Below are 27732 nucleotides of genomic sequence, written 5' to 3'. Positions count from 1 at the left end.
GGGCACAGCTGACAAAGTCAAGTATCAAGGCAAGTGGAATGGGTTCCTTCTTGCATGCTTAACTTTGATGGAAACAATTTTAGAAGTGCTGTGGTGTAAAAGCTATAATTTTGCAGAATGTATTTCATTGTGAAACTCAAAAGAGCGTTGAACTTGGGTGGAAGAGATCTGGATCCAAATCCATGAGCAGTCGTGTTGCTCACAATGTGGTCTCAACCTCATCTATCTTACAGGGATATTGTGAGGATACTATGGTAAAGAGTTGCAAAGGATGATGCAGTTAAGAAAGAGTCGATGTTTGGAGGAGAGGCCATCTGCCGCCTGGTGGTGTCTGGGTAGAAGAAGTTGTTTAAGATGGGTGCTGGAATCTTTGCAGCGAATGCTTCAAGGTCCACGTTGTGTTTATATGTAGATAAACTAATTGAATTCCTTCACAAGTGCTTCGGATCAGTTCTTTAGGGGAACCTAGAAGGATCTTCTTAAGTTCCCATTATAATAGATACAATAAGATAACTATAGAGTACAGCACATTGAGCTCTTTGTAAGAGAAGAGGGTTACATATCTTACATACATATGGTTGTGATGATTCTGCAAAGATGGAGAGCCTTCGGGGTGGGATGTAAAATTACCTTTACCTGATTCCTTCCAGTTTTGTGTCACACAGTTTCTTGATACCTCTTGTGTGTCAGTGAGAGTTGGGTAACTGCGACAGTCCACACCACAGTGCTGGAGAAACAGCCTAAATCTCAAAACACAACCAGGATATTATTCTTGCATAGCCACCATTACAGTCTTTTTTAAACAAACCAGCATTCAAGTAGCTCATAAAACTGAACCATTAGAGAAGCAAATATGGAGACTGAATATGCATCAGTGTGTGCAGATTTGTTATTGACTTCATATACACTTTATTTCTTCATTCAGCCTTTTCTTTCTGTTGAATTCTTTCAATGTGGTGATGGCTTATAACAGAAGACCTTTTAAACAAGCTTTTGAAGTAATTCTGTTGAGCTTAAAAGTCTCTCTTTGTATCTTTCAAAGTGTAGTACCACATAGGCATGTGTGCTCTAAGGTATAACTATTGCTTTTAGCTTAATTGTGAATTGTGTTTAAATGCCAGTGAGCGACAGGATATACTTGAAATTGGTATTTTGAAAAAAAACAATAAAGAGAACCAAGCTGAGATGCCACAGAAATTATACAAAGAAAGCTGGTTACAAGCCTTCAAACTCTGCAATCCTTTGCGTGTTTACTCTGTGATCAGCCCCCTTTGTATGCTTCAAATTGCAACCTTAAACAATTTTGACTCACATTTATATTGTATATCTTTAGGAGCCAGTGTTGCATCATCTAATCTTGCAGTGATAGAAACCTAATCCTAAGAATAAGACATGAAAAATCTGTGCTGCTCTTTTTGTGGTGGGCTTGTATTATGGGAAGAAACGAAAAATAAAAATGTGACTGAAGATCTTGAAAATGCTTCTTTTTTTCATTTTCTCACATTTATAGGTACCAGCATTTTTACTGTCTATGAAGCTGCTTCTCAAGAGGGCTGGGTCTTCCTGATGTACCGAGCAATTGATAGCTTCCCCCGATGGCGTTCCTACTTCTATTTCATCACCTTAATCTTCTTCCTTGCTTGGCTTGTTAAGGTACTGTAGAAATGGTTCTGTCTGAATATCAGTCAGGTTACACTGGACTCCTTTGTGTCCCTACTCTATTCTACCTGTTTCAGAGTGAGCCATTGCTTTTAAAGATCTATAATTCTTTTGTAGAATGTGTTTATCGCTGTCATCATTGAGACATTTGCTGAAATCCGTGTGCAGTTCCAACAGATGTGGGGGTCCAGGAGCAGCACAACTTCAACTGCTACGACACAGGTAATTATTGCTGATGTGACTGTGAATGTTTAAATTCCCAGTTTTTGGGGTGTGAATTTTTGCTTGTACAGTAACATGCTTCCTGCAGCTATTATAAATGGTGTCCTGTTACATATCCAGTTCAGAATTAGTTGATTTTAACACCTGCACAGTCCAATATCTATACAATACACTCACAGCATATATGCAATTTGTTAATCCTAATTAGATAATGAATAAAGTGAGTTGAAGGGGGCAGAATTCTTTCCCCCAGGGACTACTAGTTATGGGGGGGGGGAGGGATAGTTGCTTTGAACTCCAGTAACTGTGTGAAACTAACAGCAGCCAAGACAGACGTAGCATTGTGCTGAAGCAGAAAATTTATCAAGAGGGAGGGAAACAACAAGGGAAAGAATTGTTATCCTATGAAGGTATGAGAAGGAAAGATCTCCAGAGTAAAGCTGTAGGCATGAGGTGTGACTCTGTGGCAAGAATGAGTGATATATTATGGCAGAGGTGCTGAAACTTACTGACCCTTCCAAGTCCACACATACAGTAATCTTCAGAAGATCAATAACAACAACATTTGATTTATATACCACCCTTCAGGACCATTTAACGCCTACTAAGAGCGGTTTACAAAGTGTGTTGTTATGATCCTCATGACAATCACTATGAGGTGGGTGGGGCTGAGAGAGTTCCAAGAAGCTGTGACTGACCCAAGGTCACCCAGCTGGCTTCAAGCGGAGGAGTGGGGAATCAAACCCAGTTCCCCAGATTAGAGTCCTGCCACTCTTAACCACTACACCAAACTGGCTCAACAGCCGTGAGGCACACATTTTGGGGGGCAGTTTGTGTAAAAATATTAAGCTCATACTTATTGTATCATGGCTAATTAGTTAAAATGCTAAATCATAACATAACAGAATCTTAGAATTAAAGACTTGTTGAATATTACATGCATAAGAGACGGGGAGGCGGGAAGAGAACTATAGAGTGCCATTAAGTCATGACCCCCTTAAATCCATGTGAAGGGTCAACTTGACCTTGTGTGTTTGAATCCAAGTCTGCTGCACAGATACAAAGCAGGAGTGGTGGAAGAAATGTTAAATCCAAGGAGAAGCAGACTGGAGAGGAAGACAAACAGAATATATTAAAGTGGAGAAGAGCAAGAGTCCAGTAGCACCTATAAGACTAACAAAATTAGTGGTAGGGTATGAGCTTTCATGAGCCATATGTCACTTTTTCAGAATATATTTGTGAGCTGTTGCTCCACCTGGCCTGCTGGCCGCGCCCGCAGCCATCTTCCCAGGTGCCACGGCGGGGGGAGGGTCTCCCTCAGCTCAGAAACAGGCAGGGAAGGGAGTTGCTCCACCTGGTTCCTCCTCCTGCTTCCTAGGTCGTGACCATCTGCGTCCTATCTGTCTCATGTCATGCCAGCCTTCTCCTCCTCAGCTTCCTTGGGAGCCCTTCCCTTTATGGCACCTTTCCAGCCTGCCCCCTCCTAGGGCAGCCAATCTGCCCCCTTGCCATCATATCCCTTGTGCCCTCCACTGTCCCCAGCTGTACTCCCTTCCAGGGACTGGCCTTGCCCCTGTCTGTCTGCCTTGTGTTCCTCCTGCCCTCTGAGCTCGTGTCCAGTAGGAAGCTCGCTTCCATTATCCCTGGATCTCTCAGGTCACTAGCCCCACCCTTCTTCCTGCCCATGCCCGGCCAGCTGTGAGTGTCTCCTTTGGCCTGGCTGTGGGGTCAGGGCTAATGGCTTCCACCCTAGGCTTCCCCACATTGACCTGCCTCGGCGTCAGCCATGGCAGCTGCCCTGTTGCACGGGGCCTCTGCAGGGTCCCAGAGAGCTGCTGAGCTGCCAGCTGAGCTGCCATCCAGCCTCTCAGCCCTGTGGCACCCTCTGAGTGCTGCTGCGCCACTGCGCAGCTCGCCTGGGTCGTGAGTGGCTGCTGCTGTGCTGCCATGTAGCTCAGCTGTGCCGCAGGGGCCTCTGTCTTCCGGGCCAACTCCTGCCGCGCTCCCCTCATTGCCCCCCCGGCATGGCCCCTTTACCACCTCTCCTGAGGGTAAGGGGGTCAGGGTTGGGGAGCACGGAGTCAGGGGGAGCGGAGAGGGCCCACCCAGTTCCTGACACGGCTGGCGACAGCCGGGGCTCAGGGCCAAGTCTGGGGCAGCCTCAGGCAGCTCCGGACAATATTAACACTTATAAAATTTATTTAACCAAATTTATATCCTTACAAGGGCCAACTTTAGCAACCCTGAGAACCCCCATTATGACTTAATTTTTTTCATAAACATCCCCCCATTCCTAATAGCCAAACATCCCCCCATTCCTAATGGCCAAACAGCCCCTTTTCAAAACATATTACAAGCTACAAATCCTCCACGACTGATTCTGTCGTCTGATATTCTCATAACAGTAAGAACCTCATCAGCTACATATCATTTTTTTATTGCCTGTTCGTGGCTTATAAAGTCAGGTCTGAGAGAGAAGCTCATTCTGTAGGGCCACAACCTCTGATCAACCGTCCCACTGATTGGAAACAACTTGCGAACTCTGAGCAGCAGTTCACGACCTGCTGGGTTCCTTAGACCCCAGCTGGGGAAACCGTGTCTTAAACCATTTGTCCAACTCATTAAGGCAGAAACTTACAAACTCTCCTTCTGGAAGCAGAGGGTTTTTTTTTAAAATGCACAACCATATGCAGAATATGGGGCAAATCGTGGCTCGAAAAGACTATTTGTACAGTTCACAAATTCAAATCATGTACAAGTAACATTATGCTGGCTGATGTAAAAATTGATCAGTAAAAATGGCCGTTTCCAGATGGCTTACCTGCATCCGGTACGTCGCACCACGTTGTGGGGAAAACGCGAAATATCGCATTTTCGCGTAAAACTCGCGCAAGAAAACGCGATATTTCACGTTTTCCCCGCAACGTGGCACGATGTACCAGGTGCAGGTAAGCCATCTGGAAACGGCCAATGTGAAAAGTAAATTGAGTGGACCAGGCTCCTTTGGAATTGCAAACCTGATCAAGTGTATCCATTCCTACTCCCCCCTGCCAAGCTACTCCCCACAGAATAGTACTGTGATCTTTCATAGAGAGTGTTCACCAATGTTTTGAAGATGAAGGAAATCATCCAAGAACATGGGCCCCCTCTCCTGACAAGTCATGAATTTTTCCATGTTACAATAACGGAAATGTTACCAGAGGATATCTAACATGACATGCTTAACAGAAATCTGGAGCAATGCTACTCTGAGGATCCGGGCTTCCCAGCACCTGACCCACCAGTCTGCCACCCTTGGTAGCACCTGACTACTCCTGGGAGGGCCTAGTGTTGGCCTTAGAATCAGAAAGGGGAGGGGATTTCCTACACTTTATTCCTTCTCCTCTGCTTCTCAAGCTCTTCTCCGCAGCCTGGAGAGTCCTTATGAGTTCTTCCCCAGCGTACCTTCTAGCCCTTATTGAAACCCCCACAAAGCCTTTCATAGCCCTGTCCTAATCCTTGCAAGACAACAGAGCCTTATAGGGACCCAAGGAGCAAATAGACCACAGCTGCACCTGGTTCCCTCTCCTGGTGGTGGGACTGCTGGACAGGCCTTGCTGCTCCTACTGGCGTAAAGCCCCCCCCCCCAAGCAGTGGAGCTACCAATGGGCTCAAGAATGGCCCGAATAATGGCTTCATTACCTCAGCTGGCAGACCCCATGGTACAACTGGGCCCTTGGTCCAGACGGCTACCTAACAGCTTCTTGTCCCAGCCGCCCCCCCTTTGAGTATCCATCACACCAAATAAAGTTTTATTGAAACTTGTTTGCTGTTGGTTGAAGTTTGAATGTAACACTTTTCTGCATTAGTTCTGTCAGATTCCTAATTCTGAGGATTTTCTGTATGTAGACTTCTAAATATAATATAATTTGACTCTGAGTAACAATGCATGGGAAATGCACATTTGTGTTGTAGTACCCAAATAGCCATAACATAGCATTGTGCAACTCCAAATTTTCATTTTAAAAAGCCATGGCTGAAGGAGTAGGTTTTCACCAGTCTTGTAACAACTGGGAAGAGGGAATGGGAGAAAATTCTGTAAAAGATCCCACAACAGAAAGTCCTAGATGTTGTTGTCAGTTGTATTGCTAATTGTACACACATAAGGTCCTGTTTCGTGAGTGTAAACCCACGAGGCATGGAATCCCTCACATTTGTACCTAATCCCCCCAGAAAAGCCTTGTATTGTCCTATCTCTGGCTTATGCCTTCTTCTCACCCCGTGCATCTTCATTGCCTCAGTTTAAGCGTTCGTACCTTGAAGCTAACTCTTCCCATCCTCCAAGCCACTTATTTAGTAAATGTCACATTTTTATTCTGCCATTCCTTCAGGGCAGCCTACACAGAGCTGCCTCCTTTCCCCTCATTTTATCTTGTTGTGAGACAGTTGAGGCTAAGAAATAGTGATTTGTATCCAATTAGTGTTTTCTGTTGTTGGAAGGAGATTCCTAATGTCAGAGGAGGGGGTGACTTCCACCAATTCCTCCCTCTAATTAAATACCCCTGCATTGTGCTCCCATTTCCCTAAAGCAGCATTTTAGTGGGCGTGGTGGGCTACAGAGGGGGAGGGATAGGGAAGTCCTGTATCACAGCACCTGCTCTGCTCACAGATATCTCATTGGATGCAAGTAAATGACTGACCCTATTTGCTACCCAGTGAGCTTCATGGCTGGACAGGGATTTGAATTTGTCCAGTCAAAATCCACATTGGCTCAACCCCTTTAAATTGTTACAGCATTCCCAAACTCCTCCTAACCAAATTATCTTTGGGACTCCTGTGCATCTAACCTTACTGTCCTTGATTCTTCCCTCCCAGGTGAGACCAACAAAGACATAAGACATGAGGCAGACAGGCTGCTTTCCTATAAGAGTTACTTGAAATACTACAAAATTCTGCTCAACAAACTCTTTTATGTAGGAACTAATATGCAACCCACGGGAAGTTCATCATATGTGACAATCATATACTCATATTTTGTTGCTTACACACCCACCTGAAAACTGCAGGCAGTTAGTGTTGCATAGCATAAAACTATTACAGCATTTATGTAGTCTTCTAGAATGTTCAAAATGCTTCACATACATTTTCTCAGAATGTACAACCCCATAGAGGGGCCAGACTTTATTTTCCTTTTACGTATAGACTCGGGGCCAAGCTACAAGTGACGAATGACACAGGTTGGACACTTGTCATCTTCCCTCAAGTTTTGATGGGAAATATAGGCGTCCTGGTCTTGCAGCTTGGCTCTCCGACTGCTGTCCAATGGACTTCTCAACTGTCACTTGTCCAACATTCCACCAAGCTGCCTACATTTCCCATCAAAACTTGAGGGAAGCTGACAAGTGTCCAACCTGTGTCAGGCATCACTTGTAGTTTGGCCCTCAGAGTTGAGAAGGAAACAGGTTTGCTCAAGGCTATCCAGATAATCCATGGCATAGAAAGCAATCTTAAGAAGGTCTATTTAGAATCCTACTCAAGTCTATTAAATGAGGCTTACTCCAAGGAAAATATTCTTAGAATGGCACTTACAATGAAGTCCTAAGCAGAGTTACTCAGACTGGATTTCAGTGGGCTTAGACTGGAGTAACCCTGCTTAGAATGTCACTGTAAGTCTCTTAAGCAATCGACTGTAATAAACAGACCGGCATCATATGACTCTCTTCCACAAAGACAGATTCTATAACTCCCTTCTACCAAGTCTTCCAACAGAGAAAAATTTCCTTCAGCACTTTATCCATCATAAAAAGTCATTCTCCATTGGAGGAAATCTTTCTCTGTTGAAGGAAGACTTAACAGAAGAGTGTCACAATATCCAGCTTCGCAGGAGCCATAGCATCCAACCCAGAGGCTTTGAGCAGACTCCTACCTTAGGCTGGATGAAGTCCCTTTAACCTAAGAAGCGTACTGCAAAACACAGGCATGGGCAGTTTCTACTTACTGACTGTGTACAAATTTGATGCCCACTAAATTCGTCCATGAAAGGATTGTTCGTGCGGGAAGTTGAAGTGGCCTTAAGTGTACCTTTCATTTGTATCAGACCATACATATCCCCTGGCTAATACAGGGACTGCATCTTTCAGCTTAGGAACTGTAGTTAACAAAACAGTTGAGTGATTAGTGATTCTGCCAAAGTTTGTAATTACTTGGCATGGTGCGTGGACTTTGTCAGCTTTTAACGCTTGCTGCATTTTTAGGTGAAGTTTCCAAGAAGTCAAGTACATACGATTCTAGGAATTCCGTGAACGGAGCTTGCACCTGAACAGTTTAATAGCAGTATCCATCCCAGATGTCAGGGGAACTGCTCTGGGAAATGAAGTTTTCCCAAGATGCCTGAGTCCTCCACAATGATATTGGCCATAGTGGGAATGATATGTCCAAGATTATCCTTGTGCCTGTTCAGCTCCGTTTTGGAGCTGAGTTCAGATATGTATTTTAAATAGTTCTGTTTTCTGAATACCATGCCGTATCAAACTTTGCATAGGAAAGCAATGGGACCTTAGCATCTAGATTTCTTTCTAGATGGAAGTCATTGGAATGCACAGCAGTCCAGAAATGGAGTTCGAGAGGAAATATACGTTTTGTTTATGTCTCTGAACACCTCAAACACTTTTGACAAGTGTTTTTTTCCTCCTCTAGATGTTTCATGAAGATGCTGCTGGAGGATGGCAGCTAGTAGATGTCGATGTGAATAAGCCTCAGGGCAGAGCTCCAGCATGTCTACAGGTACAGAATTGTGTTTTAATAAAACTATCAGTGTAGTGTTCTCCGTGGGAACGTTGTGTTGGAGTGGTGACAGCAAGAGAAAAAAAATCACAGTGGACACAATTAAAATTCAGGCACTGCTCTAAATCCAGTCTTTACTTGTCAGTTCTGTTCTACATTATGTGTGTATAGTTAAACACACACACACACACACGCACAAGAGAGAGAGCACTCAGCAGAAGCTGTCTTTTTTTTATTCTGGTGCTATAATTTCATTCTCTTTTTGTCCATGTTTTGTTGGGTTCAGTGCTGAAGAAGGAACTGTTTGTCAGGGCTTTGGGCACATTGCGATTGATTCCAGTTTTTTTTTTAAAATTTTGTTGTTGTTGTTGTTGCTGGATATCTGACACTGGGGAATTGATGAAAACTTTTCACTGTTGATGGTTTTAATGCTGTTGCAGTAATGATGCTAGCTTAATGTTTTCATTATAATGGTAATTGGGCTTTTAGATGTCTTGTAAGCAGCTGGGCCTGGGAGAGTCCATTTTATGGAGGGATAAAAGTGATCATGGGGGTATAGAACTAAAGGAATGCTTGAAGAGCTGAACCAGTTTTAGAAGTTTCTTTAGGGCTCTGCTACTGCATAACGTATGAATAAGAAAAAATGACTGTGAAGACGCACATCAGTATACACCTCTGCTTTGCACTTCAGCTTGGGAGCTTGAAGATTTTGGGGGATTCTTTGGTAAGGCACTTTTATCTACAGTGCAACCCTAGGCAAACTTGTACCTTTCTAAATCAGGCTTGGGCGTAACTCTGCTTGAGTTGCCCTGTGGTCTCCTTAATTAGGAAGAGGTTAATCGGGCATAAATCAAAATTCTCTCACCTGCCTCTGTGTGAAGTAAGGCTTACAACACTGTTTAGGCAATAGGACACTTGTGAGTCCTGGGCCGATGGTAAATACTTAACTGTTGCCCTTTGGAGCTGGCACTTCCTAGGGAGATTGAACCAGGCAGCAAGAAAAATATATAACCTACAGGCAATAAACAAAATGTGTAATTCATAAGAATTCTATAGCTGAAATTTGCTGTCAGTACCTACATTGCAGCAAGCTTTGTGTGCAGGTTGGAGGATTCTTTCTCTTAACAGCTGTAGCATTTTCAACAGTAACTCAGTACTTATAAGATACTCCAGAACCTTAGATGCATGCTTCATCTATGGATCTGTAGTCAAAAACAAGTGTAGACGCAGCCTAAGTTGTAACTAATATATTTTGACATTTTTTCTTTTGTGTTTACTTTTGCATGGTTTCTCCAAGGCCCAAGGACAAATGTAAATCAAAGGTAGACACTAAGCTAACTTTGCTCACAGAAAGGCATACCTTACCCCACAAAGTGGGGCTCTGTCTTTATTTACATGCTAGAGAATGATGCGCGTTAATGAATTGGTAGCACTTCAAAGCACAAGCGCCAAAGGAATACAGTAATCAAATTACCTTGTCCGTGTGTTCCTGGAAACAGTCTTCATAATGTTGGGTTCAGCTTTTGTTCTGCAGACAATAAGGTCTGTTTAAGGCAATACAGTGTGTGTGGGGGGGGGAATCCTACCAATGCAAAGAAATTACATAAAAATAAAAAGTAACACATTTGGAATTTGGTGTAAGAACTCTCAGTGGAAATTGTAGGGGGGAGGAACTGCACTGATGCTAATAGCAATGTCATTGAGTTTAAACTGGTCTTATGCCAGATCTACAAAATAATATATATTTTTTAAAAAGCATAAGAGTTCATTAAGAATTGATTTGGGTATTCTGGGAAAGCAACTGCTGAGAGAATTTCTGGGGGAAATCCACTCCATGAGTAGATCCTATAATTGTGCTCTACTGAACTTTAGGCCTGCTTTTTCTATATAAGTAGAGTTGAGTCAGATTGGGAAGGGGTGCATTTTTGGGCAGGAAACATCTTTGTACCTTGTAATTCCCCCCACCCGCACACTTTGCCTCCTATGTTGTTCTTGTGTCTACTGACTTGGGGGGCTCAGAGGGAGAGAGAACTGGCAGAAACCTTTGACTAATAAAGTATAATTAACACAATTTGGTATATTATTGTATATTATTGTTAGTATTAGAAATGTTTAGATTGTAATATGTTTAAAATAATTAGTTTGAAGATAAGAAAAGTACAAAAATGAATATTGTTAAATACTCTAAAAAACAATATTATAGTTTCAATATTTGATTTTAAAGTGGGATATAGTAAAATAGAGAGAGGAAATGTTTCAGGTTGTTAAAAATCCAAATATATCTAAATAATATAAGGTTATTGTATTCTAGATAATCTTTGTAATGTGTACCTTAATGTTCCTTTAGTATAATTTGTATTTCTGTTCCATTTTTGTTTTGTATCCCTTTTATTGTTTAGAAAATAAAAAAATATACATTTAAAAAAAAAGAAAATAATGTGAGGCTTACTCAGTTGTGTCTAAATAAGATAACCACACCCTAAAATGAATCCTGCAGATCTGGGCTGTGGTGAAACTATCATCTTTTCTGAAAAGCCTTGGAAAGAATTTTATCTTTAAATGTAGACTAGGTATGAATGCTTTATATAGGAGTGCTTTATTTATAATTTCATTTACATATGCTAGTATAATTATATTCTGTATAATTGTGATTCTGGTTTATTTAATTTGTTTAGGAGAAACTAGAATGATTTTAAATAAAGTTTTTAAAAGACAAAAAAATGAAAACGTGCTCTTAAGTTTTCAAAACTGTGTGATTTGTTAGACCACAAGCTTGTCTTCAACACGTTCCTCCATCAAAATGATGGGTGACTAGTGTCACATGGGTATTTTTAAAATGACCTATTTTGGCCATTTTGGGGCTGGATTGGGCCCCAAATGGCTCCGATTGGGCTGCCGGCAGGTAGGGGAAGGTTCCCCCGCTTGGCACCAGCCAGATCCTGGCTGTTTCGGCCCCAATCCAGGCCGTTTTGGGCCCTAAATAGGCCCCAAATGGTGCTAAAATGGCCCAGATCAGGGCCAAAATGGCCAGGATCAGCGATGAAACGGCCAGGATTGGGCCGGTGCTGGGCAGGAGAGGGTTCCCCTGCTAGGCAGCCACCTGTTCCAGGCTGTTTCAGCCCCGATCTGAGCCGTTTTGGCCATTTAGGGCCCAAACCAGCCCGGATCAGGGCCAACACAGCCAGGATAGGATGTGTTGGGCTGGGGAGGGTTCCCCGCCTGATGGTGACCCGATCCAGGCCATTTCGGCCCTGATCTGGGCCATTTCGGGGCCATTTTGGTCCCATTTAGGGCCCTCCTGGGGCAGCCACACCTGTGTAATGACATCACTTCCTGGAAGTGATGTCATCATGCAGTCCCGGAAGTGCACGCGTACTGCGTGCACGCACATGTATTGAGAGGTGCACCACCTCCTCCCAGGAGTTGCCTCAGGTGAGAATTCCCCCACCTCTTTCTCCAGAAAAAAAGCCCTGGAAAGAAGTATGATCTGTAACCCTCACAAAACACCAACCACACAGATCTTTAATGGTTCTTTCTAAAGAATTGACCCATAGAAAAATGGTCCATATATTTAGAGTGAATAATGCAATATAAACCTATTGATACAATTTTTCAGAGATGGAAGCTACTAGTGGTTGAGTTTGCTTCTGTTCCTTTGAGATTCCCTTGTTGTTACCACTGGAATGTAGACTGTTCCTGTTTATTAATCATTTGCTTTTCACTATTGTAACAAATCATTTGGCACACCCTGCCAGGGAACTTGCTTTTCTACATGGTTTGCAGTTCAAACCAAAGCAGCGTTCCACCCTTCTAATTCCATTGAGGTCAATGGGCGTAGAAGGGTGTAACTCCAGTTAGGATTGCGCTGTTGGTCTTGCTATTGTTGCTGGTATAACATTTTAGCTTTCTGTAGGTTCCTGCCTACTATGAATTGCTCCTGCCTTCATGCTGTGCAGTTCTCTGTCTCACAGAAACAGTTAATCTAAATGCCAAGTTCCAAAGGACTTCTTTCCCAGACTCTGTTGGAAATAACTTATTCTTTTAATCCTGTATGAAAGACGTGCTTTCTTTTATATTGTTTCTGTTCTTGTTAAGAGCCCTAAATAATAGGGCGGGGGGGAATCGTTTATTACTCAACCTTTCTCTTCCCTTTTCTAACACTGAATGTACTTTTTCTGATAACATATACAGAGCATGCATGGTGTGATAAAAAGATACAGAAATGCAGCCAATCGGCAGTGTTGGTATGCCAGCTAGCAAAAGCCAGCAGCATTACTTAACACATAGTTTAGGGCTTGGGTTTGCATTTGCTCCAGGTGCCAGTGCTCTCCTAAGAATATTACGCGAGTTACAATTAAAATGAATAGTGCTGAATTTGGAGCGCTCAATTTATTTAGTAGATTTATGTACCAGCTCTCCAGAGATCTGCTAAAGCGTCAGGAGGAACTCTTGGCTTATCTGCTTGGTTCTTTCCCTGTGTGGGCAGTTGGTATACCCAGCTGTTTTGACAACATCTAATGATGTTGTGCCCATTCTGCACACAACTTGTGGGGTTCCCAGGACTTTATGAGTTGGATAAAAGGTAAAACATCCATTGAGGTGTATCTTGTGTAAACCACCCTCCAGTTCACATTACTGTGAGCAGATCAGTCTCAGGGATTGAGGCTCTTAATTACATGAGCTGGAGAGAAGCTTTTTAAAGAGAGTACTGCGTTTCTCATCACACCAATGTTATTTCATCGACAAGTGTGACACATGCCCCCCCTTACACACCACCACCTACCATAAACCTCCCAATACAGGTTTGAGGCTTCAGATGCTTAAAGACAGTCATAACATGCTACCTGTCTAAACCTCTGTTTATCAGGTAGAGAATTCTGACCCAAATCCACACAGGTTCCCTCTATTCCAAGACTTCACCAGACCCCTTTCCCTATATTTATTTCCCCTCACCCAACTACTGGGGAAAGGGAACTTAGTGTTTAATTTCCCTAATATACGCTGTCACCATTTGTTAAATTCAGCCCATTTGTCTCAACCAAAGTGTTTGAGTTTTGTGCTGGTTTTTTATTTCCCCTCAGCCAACAACTTTAAGACAGCCCTAATTAAACAGAAACAAGAATAACTTTTATTTACAACATAGAGCACCAAAGTAAGTAATTTTAAAACTCATAGGTATATTCTATTTAAACAGGGAATGGTTATAATATATAATTGCATCTCTGCTGCTTCTCCTAAGCAGCTTCCAAAACCTTCTCCCCCACACCAATAACTGCCTTAACTCCTCTTCCAATGGACTTTCAACTGTCACTAGCCCCAGAATTCCACCTGCTCTCATTGGCTGTTTCTCAGGAGAAGTACTCATCCTGTCTGCCATGAGCTTATCAGAAATCATGACAAAAACAATTATGCAAAAGCACTTTTTACAGCTACAGCATTCCTACCTTCCAAATTTCAACCAGGTATTTCTTTCCCCACATTGTGCTTCAACTAATTAATGTAACTCTCACTTGTGAAAATGGATAAACAAACCCACAAGCCATAAGAAAATTTTCCCCAAAACAAAATATTTAAAAAATTAAAAACCAACTGAAAGCTTGACAAAAAATATTAGGCCATCTTGTGATTAGAAAACCAAGAATGAAAAGCAAAAAAATTCCTCCCTAAGCCATGGTAATAGGGAAGACAAGTGGGGACCCACGAAGACTTACAGAGAGCATCTCATTTTCCAGTCCCCCATTATGTTCTCTTTCCCTTTCTTGCCCCCCATAGCCTCACCTCCTTTCCTGTTTCCTTATTTTCTTTCCACCCACCTTTGTCTGCCCCCTTGTCTTACGTTTCCTCTTTTCCCTCCCCAGCAATCTCTCCTCTGTGGCCCTGTTACTTGGTGCTAGCTGAGCCAGGCCCAGATGCATGGTAGGGAACCTGCATAGACTTGTTGGGGGTACTTCACTTTCCCCTATATCCTCTTCCCCACACTATTTCTTCTTTTTCTCCTCCCGGCAGTCTCCATTTGCTCATCTTTCCCTACATCCTTCTCTCCTTCAAACCCACTGAACAACTTACCTTTTATCTGCCCCCATTTTATCTATATTTATTAATTTTCTTCATTTATATACTGTCGTTTCCACAATTATGTCCCAAAGCAGCTTACATCATTCTCTGTATTATCCTCACAACAATGCTGAGAGTTAGGATGAGAGTGTGTAACTCGTTCAAAATCTCCCAGTAAGCTTCCACAGCAGAGTGGTGGTTCCAACCTGGCTCTCCTAGATCCTACTCTGAAATTCTAACCATTACATTACACTGGTTTGTGGGGAGGCCTGCTGTTCAACAATAGCAACAGCCGGGCCTGGATGAGTCATGCAAGTCATGTAGTATCAAGGCACCTGGTGGTTGACTCTGGGCCTGGCCTCAATGAGTTCTCTCTCAAAGGCCCAGAAAGCCTTGGAAAGGCCCCTGCCCCCTCCTGTTGCCCTTTACTGACAGAACTCAAGCTGCGAATGGGGCTATTTCCGGGTAATGCCAGTTTTACTGACAGAAAGCAACCTAAAATACCGGTGCTGAACTGTTATGGTTGCCTAGCAGCAGCCACTGAAGGCATCTGGTTAAAGCTACAGGCACTCCTTTTATCATTTAAGGTTTTTTAAAAAATCCCCATTATCACTATCCATCATCATCATTTAGATTCCAGAGTTTTCTGTAAACTAGTGGCATTTTTCAAGTGTGCAGGAAGATCTGTCTTGTTCATTCATGGCTCCAGTCTCCAGATTTAAGTATCCTCAGGTCAGGGCCACTTGGCTATGAATATATAAGATATTGCAGTTTACTAGTACTGGCTCACTTATGGCTGAGTTACAGAGTGGCAAGTTGAATGTATGACAAGAAGCTTAGTCTTGAGGTAAAAGGTTATAGAAGGCAAATGAAATGATTTGAGAAAACTCTTGTTGGCCTTCTACCACTGGATGTTTGGTGTAGTTGTTAAGAGCCAGTTTGGTGTAGTGGTTAAGAGTCGCAGGACTCTAATCTGGAGAACCGGATTCCCCACTCCTCCACTTGAAGCCAGCTGGGTGACCTTGGGTCAGTCACAGCTTTTCGGAGCTCTCTCAGCCCCACCCACCTCACAGGGAGATTGTTGTGGGGATAATAACATACTTTGTAACCTGCTCTGAGTGGGCATTGTCCTGAAGGGCAGTATATAAATCAAATGTTATTATACATTTGTTTTTATTGTGTTGTTAAATATTTATATATACTTTTAAATGCTCTTGTAATGTTTGAAAGGTTCTAATGCCTTGCTGTTCACTGACTTGAGAGTCTCTATTTGGGTGGCAAGATGGCATGAAAATGTTTTAAATAAAGAAATTGAGTAAATAAAGATTACTAGAACATGCTCATCACAGCTGGGGCTGACTGGGTAACATCAGGATGGACTGGATGGAATAAGTGAGGCATCAGTTCCTGGTTAAGGTGGGAGAACCCAGAGCAGAGAATATTCTATTTTCTTCCAGAATTCCATAATGGCAAAAGCCAAGGGGAGGCTGCTGTGACTCTTTCCCCTTTCACAGCAAATACCAATTTTGAAATTCATTGGGTTTGCTCCATTTCCAATCTTCCTTTCACCTGTGTAATGCCTGTGCCACTCCAGACAGATTAAGTGGATGTGCAGTGATAATGGGCTCTTGTAAGAAAGACTCCCCAACTTGACCTTATTGCTGCGTTTTGCAGAACTTCTCCCGGAGAAGTGACTTGGGAGCCAATGTGCTTCATTTTTATTGTGTTCCAGCAACTTCTAATATACCTTCAGGGCTCCCCTGGCAATCTGTGTACAGTAATATAAAATGATCTCATCCAGGGTCTGTGTAATTCAAAAACACACATTGCCCGAGGTTTGACAAACTCTCTTCTCTCTGAAGATTGCAGACTGCTGTATAAATCTGGGGGGTGACAAAATTGAATGTGTGCAATATCTAAAAATAGTAATAAATTGGTGGTTTCTTTCGAACAACTTGTTTGGCCATTTAAAAACACCAGGAGCAACCACTTAAGAGAGAATAGCAAACACTTAACACTGTACTGCATGGTACAAATTTGAAGCGTATGGATTGGACTCTCTTTGCCTTTTGGTATACTTCAGAATCATTTTTACTTGGTTTGTTTTGGGAGTGAAGCTGCTATGAAATTCAAAGCATGTTAAAAGATGTCCATTTTCTCTTTATAAAGCCAAAACTGTTAATGGCTTGACAGTTTCTCATGTTGTCATTTTCCTCCAGTACTCCCCTGTCCTTCAAGAATGCCCTAGAATGAATGTTAAATGGTATTTTACATATCCAGAACTATTTTACCCAAAGGATATGCTAACTGTGCAATCCTTAGCAACGGCCCTCTATGCCTCTTGGGCTTAAAAAGGGTGTAACTCTGTTTAGACTTGTAGTATAAGTTTTCCGAAGCTTTTTTTATAGATCAGGAAGAACGTTCATTCTTGGGAAACCTAGGGTGAGCTTTGTCAAACTGGAATCAAAGGCAAATTTGTAGAATACTATTCAGACAAACCATTTGTAGGAATTTTGAGTGAAATTTGAAGGAAGTTGCCAGGGCTTTTTTTCAGGGGGAACGCGGGGGAACGGAGTTCCGGAACCTCTTGAAAATGGTCACATGGCTGGTGGCCCCGTCCCCTGATCTCCAGACAGAGGGGAGCTTAGATTGCCCTCCGCGCTGCTCGGCAGTGCGGAGGGCAATCTAAACTCCCCTCTGTATGGAGATCAGGGGGCGGGGCCACCAGCCATGTGACCATTTTCTCTGAGGGCAACCTACTGAGTTCCACCACCGCTTTTCCCAGAAAAAAAGCCCTGGAAGTTGCTAATATTTGCGAATCTTTCAGACAGAGGGGTTCATTCGTGTAGGTGTTACCAGAGCTGTCTTCCCTTTCATCTCATTTTGAAAAACAGCATTCTTGTTTTATTCCGTTACCTACTCAGTGTTCCATTTTATCCAAATCTGTCATCTAGTGGTATTTCACTAAGGTGGTCATTTTAGTCAGCAGTATGCTTTGATTGCTATAATTGTGCTAAAGAGGGGGAAAAAAACGCTACATGGTAATTTAAATGCCTGTTTTCAGCTTGATGGGGTTTGAAATGCTGGACATAGTTAACCCCACAGATCAAGCTTTGTAGAAGAAATTAAATTGAACATTAGTTTTAATGGCGCTATTGAATACTCTCAAGACCCAGTGACATCAAAGCAGCTCAAAAATAGTTTGTAAATGCAAATGATGGACAGTGGGACCGGTGAATTAGTCCACTTCAGAAAATAATTCTAAAGCTAAGAATTCCTTTTTGAATCAGAACGCATAATACAGGCCTTGTGACTCACCAAGCCAAACACTGGCTATCACCTCTATATGGTGGCCTTGATAAAACTCTTTTTGTTACCTGCTTGGGGATGAGGCCTGAAAAACAAAGGGCCTGCCAAGAAACTGACAAGCTAAGGTAGTTAGCTGAAGAGCTGCGTTCAGCTTTGGGGTTACCAATTGTAGAAGTATGACATTATGAGTTAATTTGTCTCTTTGGTTCAGGCTTCAGCACATTTTCTGGCTCTCTTTTTTTTTAAACCGCAAGAGCTAGAAACTTAAGAGGAAGTGCAAGCACAGCTGTAGGAACACTGGGAGGGCTGGTGGAAAGAGAGATGCCCTTCTATAGATGCAGCTTTGTATGTGTAAGGGCTTAGATCTGGAGAGGGAACACGGTTGACAGGCATGTCATTACCAATAGGAAATAGGAGGGGCAGCAGGGACTTTGGGGGGTGGCTGTCAATGACAGCATGTGATCCCACTTCCGGAAACACCCTGAAGTGACATCACGCCCCTCTAGGAATCTCTGGATCTCTTTGGTAAAGCTAAGAAGAGGCAGGGTAGAGCATCCTCTGCCTCCACCAAGAAGTGGCAACGCTAATTATCCACAAATTATTTATTTTAAAATAGCAATGTGAAACTGGAATTCTAATAAAAATTAAGATTTCTGTATCATATTTCCTTGACACTACATTTGACTATAGCTAGTGCATTAGATGCTGTGAGAAAAAAGAAATTGATTTCTTCATTTTTATTATTTATACACTACCCTGGATATTTCATATAAAACGGTATATAAATGTAACAGATGCATCTGGCCAGTTGTTTCCACCCTTAATGAAAAAAAATAAAGTCATGATATTCTTCTATTTTCCATTTGTGTTTTTCTGTTTCCTTAAGTAGAATGGCTTGTAGCAGAAATTAGGCATACATTTCCCTTTAAGTATGAAAATACTCATTTCTCTTTACTAGGACTATCCTGTTGACCATTAATAAAACATTTATAGTTGATAGTTGTGCCCATACAGTGAATAGACAGTAATAACATACATTCTTAGTAAGAATTCAATGCCTATTTGAAAATGAGAATAAAGAAGCCACATCCCTTCCAAACTGTTTCCCAAAAAACTCAGAGAAAAGGAAGCAAAACTTTAAAATAGAATGAGCAGGGGACTTTTTACACATTACACACTATTTTACACATTATGCAAAGTAGAATTCTGGACTCTGGTTGCTTCAGAGAACCAGTGGGGCAATATTTTTCAATTCTTCTCCATAGTTATGGAAAAGGCATATGATACGGCATCAGAAAGCTAAGCAATAGAAGTGGGCACGGTCTGCAAAACAGACATAAACTTGACATGGTCCAGCCCGGTTCATGGTTCGCAAAAACATGGCTCATGGGACTCACGCTTTTCACAAACTTTGGTCTGTTTGGACTGGTCCATCGGTCCATGGTTCATGAGTCCAGACATCCTGATGCCGATCTATCAGTTCCCTAGGCAATGGAATGGACATTCGTAGACCTTCTGCAGCCCTTGGAACACAAATCCTAGCCCTCAAAACATTGATAGGCAGCTCTGGCTGCCAACCAGAGAGCTCCCATTCTTCTCTATGCAAGCAAGGAGCAAGAATTAATTCCCTAGGCAATGGAAGGGAGGGATATTCTACAGCCCTGGGAACACAGCAATCCTTCCCCTTAAAAACTTGATAGGCAACTCTGGCTGCCAACCAGAGAGCTTCCATTCTTCTCTATGCAAGCAAGGAGCAAGAATTAATTCCCTAGGCAATGGAAGGGAGGGATATTCTACAGCCCTGGGAACACAGCAATCCTTCCCCTTAAAAACTTGATAGGCAACTCTGGCTGCCAACCAGAGAGCTTCCATTCTTCTCTATGCAAGCAAGGAGCAAGAATTAATTCCCCGGGCAATGGCTGGGAAGTTATCTGTGTGGTGAGTGACTCTTAGTATCTACTGAAAGTTTCCTGGGGGCAGCCACTTTGAGGATCTGTAACTCGGGCCTCTGAAATGCAGTCTTGGTCAAACTTGGAGGATGGCTGGATGAGAGCCTGCTGAAGCCTTGCTGCGAGTTTGGCATCTCTGAGTGTGAAGGGGGCGGTCCTAGGGCCGCCGGAAGTGACGGACCACAGACTGATGAGCCAGTCTGTGAATGGGGCAGGTCCATGAAAAGTTCATGGTCCGTGAAATGCAATGGGCCGTGGGCTGATGGTCCATGGGGTTTTTCCGGTCCGTGCCCACCTCTAATAAGCAAGTATGGGTTTTGTCAGTGCCTGGATAGGAGACCTCCTGTGAACCCAATTAGGCTGCGTTGATTTGCATAACAAGAAATGCTGTTCTATTTCTATTCTGTTTATTCCATTTCTAGCCCACCCTCCCCACGAATGGGTGTGATGTAATGGAAATAAATTCCCCTGTGTAGTCATCAAGGACATCCTAAACTTTGTCCCTTATGTGTTAGTTTTCTACATGTATGGAGATTTCTTTTAAATTAACACAGATTTTTTTTTTAAAAAAAATGCCACCCTGAACTGTTATATCACAAACACAACATTTTTCAGTGGAGCATTTGTACTTTCAAGCCTGGTCTATACATGGAGCAGAATGATATGTTAGAAACTTAAGGTGGTATGTTGGACTGGACCACTTCAGACTGCAGATGAAAGAAATGCCATTTTTAAATTTTCCCTTCTAAAAGTTAGAGTATGACCCCCTATCTTCAGTTGGAATTGGAATGGTCCAGTCCATGACTTTAGGACTCTACTAACTCTTTCTGGTTTTTGGTTTCTCTGTATACCAGGCCTCAGTAGCTAGTCATGAATATAGAGTGATCAAATGTAGAGACTGAGTGTAAAAGCATGTATTTGATATTCCTTATATTTCAAAATTCTCTAATGTGTAGTTTGTCTGAAAGATACATATTTTTCTCTTTTAATTTTGAAGGAATAGTTACTCTCCCCACCCCACTAATGTGAAGTAGCAAACTGCAGCCTTATACAACTGAGTTCAGTTAATTTGGGTTTATTAGCTAAATTCAGTGTTAAACTAAAACTTCTGGGTTATTTGCATATTGTTAATCTCTGCTCCTGGCATTGAAGTACTGCCAATTCATTTCCATTGTGTGTCTTCCACTGAGCTGCTGCTTCTTCACGCTATGATTAGGAATCACATTGTGGACAATGTTACACCAACAACAACTGACCAACCCCATTTAGCATTTTGAAATATCACTGTAGCCATAAACATTTTCAGGCAAGAGCAATAAATCCTGTTTTGCAAGGCCATTACTATGGATGGGCTGGGGAAAGAAACTCAGGTGATATAGGGGGAAAGGCGGGTTGTAAATGGCTGTTACAGCCCCTGCCTCTAGAGACTATAGTAAAATCCCACAGGCTTGTTCACAACCACCACCACCCTGAAAATGATGGGCTCTTTTTGTTGCTTGCTTGCAAAGCTGTAAAATTTGGGGATCTCTTCCAATTCAGTCTTAATAAGGAGCCTCTTTCTGCACCCTAAAAGTACCATTGATTGGTGGTGTCTTATTTCATTGTCCACTCTGGTTTATTTAGCCTCCCAGTGTAGCATCATAAGTACGATAGTTGATCCTGAATTTTTCAGAAGAATCCAATTTTAGTTTTGGGGAAATACTTCCCTTCTTGTTGTTCCTCTGAAATTCTAGCAGTTGTGTGAAGATAGATCTGTGCATTTGTCATCTTCAGTCTATTTATTTGCACAGCAGCTGTTCTGTTAGAGATTAGACTCTGAATCTAACCCCAGAGAATCTTCATTATTTCAAATTAATCATCTGATCATTTTCTTCCTACTGGAGCATTTGATTATCTCAAAGCACTTTCCACTTTTATATGCAAATTTTGTCCTGAGTTTTGCAAAAATCTATAGCAATTAAGCAAAGCAGGGAGAAAAAACTAAGGAATTGCCTTGCAGTTGATAAAAAAAGAGAATCCAATAACAAATGTTGGTAACTGTCTTAGTAATTTTCTTTCCATTCTATGTACACAAATTACTTTTAAATAATCATAATATATGCTGTTTTGGTGGTTGAAAATAGAAGGGGGGGGCACCAGGAGCCCCTTTCCCCCCTTGCCTCAGTCCCTACAAGATAGAGCCCCTGTGATATTTTAAAAAGTAAAAAATCAAGGCTGTAAAATGGCTCTGCATCCCCATGGCAGACTCAGGGGTGCAGTATTGTCTAGCTTCGCTATAAGTTCCAAGATAGAACAATAGTTTCTTCTATTTCAGATCTTTTAACCAGTTAAATGTTCTAGAATATATTGCTATATATGATGTTATTCTAGCGTAAATATATGTATGTACAGAGAAAGTAACACGTGAAGCACAACTACATGCATGTTTGACAGCCTCTGGAGCCTCTCCAATGAGTCAGGACAATCAGATCATTCATGTGCATCAGGTACACATGTTACTTCTTTCATAGGAATGTTGGCATGTTCTAAACTGGGAACATTTGTTTATAGGAAGTCAATAGTTCACTCTCTATTGGTCTAGAATCCATCCATAGAAATGACTACGCTGTAGCGCCTGCCCCAGAATTTATATTGCCATCAGTAGATTACCTGGGGAAATGTGAGTGAAAGATTTTTTATTTTATTTTTTTGGACCAAAAGGCTGCATTCAGATTTCACAACAGAAGTTTGTTCATCATATTCTGGTTTAGCCTGCCAGAGTTAAGTAGTACTTTTACCTCATGAAAATGCCACATGTATTTTGGCACTAGTGGCTCTCAACTGCTGTATGAAGTCACTTACAGTGTTGTCCTACGCAGAGCCCATACCTTTTTAAGTTCATTGACTTCAGTGGATTTAGTTAGGGTTAACTCTGTTTAGAATGACACTATAAAGGTATGAGCTGAGAAACCTGTAGTTGAGCTTTTGCCTGAACCAAAAATGGTTCATTATGCTGTAGCCTCCCTTCAGAAATATGGGGATGATGATACCAATACTGATCTTGCCTTATAGGGTTCATGTAAGGATTACTGAAATAGCATACTTGAAATTGCCAAGACCATTGCCAAGACCACGGCAATACAGGCCGGAAAACCCACAACAACCATACTTGAAATTCCCCAGTTATTCTAAACTTAAGCACTATGTCAGTTGTATCCTAATTTTGCTGCTGCTGTTTCTTTCCAGGGCCAGCCTCATGGCACACAGATTTCAGGAGGTCTACTTTGGAGTCAGATTCTGGAAGACATAGACATTTTAATGCTTTTATTCTTGAGCTGTGCGTTAGCTATCACCGAGGCAGTAAACCCATGTCTTAAGTGTATCACAATTCTCTTCACGTAGAAAACTGGTATGTCAAGGAGAATATTAGGTCACGTCTTTGGGGTTAGAATGTGGGGCTAGAATGTGCGAAATCTGGGTTTAAATTCCTAGGATGTGGAAGATCTGGGTTTATATTCCTATTTTGCCATGAAGATTGCTGGGTGAACTTGCACTACTCTGTCTCAGCCTAGGTGAAGATAAAACGAGGAAGGGATAATCACATGTATCACTCTGAGATGCTTTGAGAAAAAGCAGGATGAATTCCTGACTTCTCGATTTGTATATGGATGAAAGGTTTTGAATGAACGTGTCGTCAATCATGTGACTCCCAAGTTGCGTCTGAAGAGCTATCACTAATTTACAGATCTTCTTCTTCAGTAAGAACTAAGCTGCTGTGTGTCACCTTAAAAAATGAGATCCTGTCTAGGGACAAGGAATGGTGGAGGAAAAGCCCTACATTTTGATTTTTTTACTTATACTGTTGGTGACTACTGCAGTAACATACAAATAAGAGAAGCATGGCATAAATTAATTCCTTTCTAAATTAAGGACAGTGTGATTTATTAAATATTGACATAAATTTGAATTAAGAAATATCAGTGGCTTTTCAAATATGCTTGAGGGAAGGACCGTGGAGAGAGATCGTTCAAGACAGATTTTTTTGGTTTTATTCATATTCAGTTGAAGTATTCTTGAGAAAGAAGACGAACCATAGGTTTTTTCAATAGAGTTGAATGGAAATTTGCAAACAAAGGATCAGTCACTCACTACTCATAGTACGTACTCTTATCCCAACTTTACCCCTGGTAAACAGGGTTTTCAGGTCTTTGTGAAATGTTTTTGACAAGAAATGAAATATCTCCACCCCCCAGCTGAAAATAAACTTGTGTACACTGTAGGTCAGTGCAAACATAATGAGTTATATCCAGCAAGCTTTAAACTCAATCTCATTCATTCTCATTATCATATCTCCTGTCCCAAGTGCCTTTTGTCCATGACAGTTCCATGATCCTTAGCATGGCCTTTTCGGTGGTCAAAGATGACCCTCACCTCCCTTTTTTCACCAACTAAAACCCAGTTGGATCCAATCTATTGCTCAACTGTATTTTAGCACAAATTGGTCATTTTCACACAGCTCGGCATAGCGCTGAACTCGCAGGATGAAGGCATAAGAATTGCTGGTTTTCTATTCATTCCTTTGAAACCCATCTGAACATATGGTAGTTAGGCAAGGGAGGCTGGCGCCAGTCATGACACTTGGTTTGCAGATGCACGTGTTTTCGTCTTTATTTTTCCGATGCTTCGTTTTCTGCAAGAATGAAGACAAAGTTTATTTATAAATATCATAGTTCAGTGACGATTTGATCTTTTGAAATTTGCAAATACAATCGGAGTTTTACTCCCTAAGCTAATAAAATACAAAAATGTATGCTGAGGAAACCATAATAGTGCATGACCCAGAGGAGACAGCTGTGTTTGTACAAGTGTTCAAAGTTTCATCTTCTTTGCTGAGCATAACTCGCTTTTAGAATTGGTGGCTTTCCAAAGTGGTTTTTTTCTGACAGCGTATAAATATCTGCAATATATAATATCTGAAGGCAAACCTATTGTGAACTAGGAATGGATGAATAGATACACTGCTCTGGAAATAATTTGGGGAAAACAGATTATTTTATCAGACATCCATTGGATGTTTGAAAAAGAGCCCTAATTCCAAATGATGTCTCAAACAAGAGACCTAGATCTTGATACACAGCGATGATGGCATTGCTGTGGCCAGAGATTAAAAAACTGAGAACCTGCTCTGACAGTTCTTGGGAGCCCTTCCTGCTGCTACTCTGTCTTGAATTAATTGAGGTGAGGGCGATGTAAGATGGGTTCCCAAGAACCACTCACGTCCCTGGATGCTGCCCAGCATCTTCAAATACTTTCAGTTGTATTGTCCGCTCTTTCGTTATACTGATCTCTTAAAAATCAGCGTTTGCTTTTAATTCTTTCTGTGCTTGATGGATGGGAAAACCTTCTGCTGAAAGTTAATTCGGTTTTATTGAAAGAGTAAACTATCAAATAGTTAAAATATATGGAGAATTTAGCCATCTATCAGGCATCGTACATCCTCTTCATGTAGGATGCAGTTGTATCATTAAGTTTACCCTTACTTGGAATTAACTATGCATAAGAGAATTAAGTTTATATTAGGTCTACAGAAATTAATTATGGTATGGGATCTCGAATTAAGATGGGGCTGCCCTCCCATTAGTAACAGGCTAATGATACACATGAGTTCATATAAGAATCAAGCACAAAATCATTTAATGTAGATTAATTGCCTTTATCCACACAGACATATTTGCAATCTAGGGTAAAAAGCAGTAGAAGAGTATATTTCTGTAGCTTATTCATGCATTTTCTGGATGAAGTAGAATATTGTGATGAGGCAACATTCACTAAATGAAGCAAGGCAATCCTAGCACCCACATGTGAGGACAACTTACTCCTTTGCTCTGTCATTAGGATGTGGTACAAATGCCTTCATTTCCTATGCATCTGCTCCTATGCCTAGAACTATCTACCTCTCTTCTTGTGCCATGATAGAAGATGAATTGTCAGGAAAAGCATATAGGTTCCTTTTTCCTGTCCCAAACACTTACTTTCCAGCAACAGAAATTCAAAAGACTGCAGAGGCAAATGCTGATCCAGTCCAAAAGCCTTTCAGAAGTTCTTAGCACATAGGCTGCTGGGAATTGTAGTTTAAAGCTATTCTTGGAAATCCCCTGTCCCCCAGGCACAGCATTTCAGGGGCATTTTGGGATCTGTGGACATTTAGGCAGGATTCAGGCCTATGTCAGTCTCTAGTGACTTCACATCAGGAGGGCATTTTGCCTAATTTATTGTAACCTGTATGCAAGAACACAGTCTGATTGATGGACAAACTGCACATGACATGTGTATTCATTGATTAGTATCTCTAACGGGATTTTTGTTCTTCTAGTGGAATTTAACTGCATTTTCAGTCGTAAAAAAGCCATGTGCCTGTATGAGAACTTCAGTTGTCCAATCAGGGTCTTCTTTCCATTCTGGTCTTCGGTTAGGTTTGTGACCAGTTGCTGCCCAAACATAGACTTGTCCAATCTGTACCTCTTGATTTGGGAACACCTCCCAGAGGAGGTAAGAAAAGCCCGTACCTTGTTGGCCTTTCAGAAGTGCTATCAGACTGAATTGTTTAAGAAGGTATTTAGAGAACCTTGTTAGTGTTTTAAGTGCTGATAGCACATAGGACGTGTTTTAATTTGGTGTTATACTGGCTACTTTGCTGTTTATATTTAGAGTGTTTTAAAATGTTATATCCATTCACTATTCCATTGGCTATTTTAGATGTTCCTCATTTTGAATCCTAGCAGTGCTGGAAGAAAGGCAGATTTAGAAATTTTCGGAGAGGAATAGGTTAAATGATCTGTTTCTCCAGAGACTTCTCACCGATTTTCAACACAGCCATCTAGGACGGCTAATTATCTCTAAGAAAAGCCTATGAAAGATTCTAATCACAGAATTCCCCTATCCCCATATTCTATGACCCTTAGTTTTATTCTGGAGTACTCAATAGCAGTGCTAAACAAAAGAAGAAAACAGTTAATCAAGAATTTCACTTACACCAATTTCTTCTTTGTAATTTAAGTAAAATACAAGTCGTTTTAAGGAAATTGCTCTGGAGGTGATGACATATCAGCAGTCTTCAGAACTGAATGGAAGTTAACTGTTTTATTGTGCTATTGTTGTGAACTTTCTGCAGTATTTTTAGGTCACTTTTATCATACACCTGTCACTCTTGAATTTTCTAGAATCTGTGTATGGTGGTTGAGAATTTCTTATGTTGTAGAGACAAAATCATAAGGTCCCTCTTCTTTATAAACTGCTGAGGAAAGGCAAATTAGGTTGAAACACAACGTTATTATATTGCTTGAGGGCAATTTTGAATGTGTTTTTATAAATATCTGGCAGGAAAAGTAGCTGCTATTGGATTTATCTTCAGCAGGTGACCATTATAGAGCAGAAACTATTAAAGTATTCTGAAACAGGCATAGTCAATGCTAGCATTTAACGTATGTTCTTCGTCTTCCTTTCTCTCGCTCTCTCTCGTTTTAAAGGATTTCAGCTAACAAAAAATAAGAGCCAGATGAAACATCTATGAATGCTGTTCAGATGATATTTTTTGGCAAAGATTATAATTTAGCAAAGAGTCGACATGTTTTCTAGAGTTTAAAAAAACAGGTTTGAATAGGGGTCTTTTGTCAGCTTGAAAACTTGAGTCAGGTTCTTTAGTTATTCGTCAAGAAATGGGTCAAATGGCTTTGTTTCCATACGAGAGAAATGCATAGTGAGAAATACTTTCCGGTGTAATTTCTCAACAGGAATGAAA

The 27732-nt window shown here is 41.5% G+C and overlaps 1 protein-coding gene across 2 annotated transcripts in view; it reads left to right on the top strand.

The window, feature by feature from the left end:
* Positions 1-27732, top strand: part of NALCN (sodium leak channel, non-selective) — a 258283-nt gene that overhangs the window by 90532 nt on the left and 140019 nt on the right. The window contains exons 7-9 of one of the 2 annotated variants that reach the window (XM_054974070.1): positions 1511-1653; positions 1777-1881; positions 8557-8643. In XM_054974070.1, the coding sequence (XP_054830045.1) occupies positions 1511-1653; positions 1777-1881; positions 8557-8643 (335 nt within the window). The remainder of the gene's footprint in view (positions 1-1510; positions 1654-1776; positions 1882-8556; positions 8644-27732) is intronic. The other variant, XM_054974072.1, reaches the window with a different exon arrangement.

Source organism: Eublepharis macularius, chromosome 3, assembly GCF_028583425.1.
Source record: "Eublepharis macularius isolate TG4126 chromosome 3, MPM_Emac_v1.0, whole genome shotgun sequence".
In the NCBI taxonomy this organism is placed as follows: domain Eukaryota; kingdom Metazoa; phylum Chordata; class Lepidosauria; order Squamata; family Eublepharidae; genus Eublepharis; species Eublepharis macularius.
Note: the sequence above shows the minus strand (reverse complement) of the source record. Positions and strands in the feature narration are given on the sequence as shown.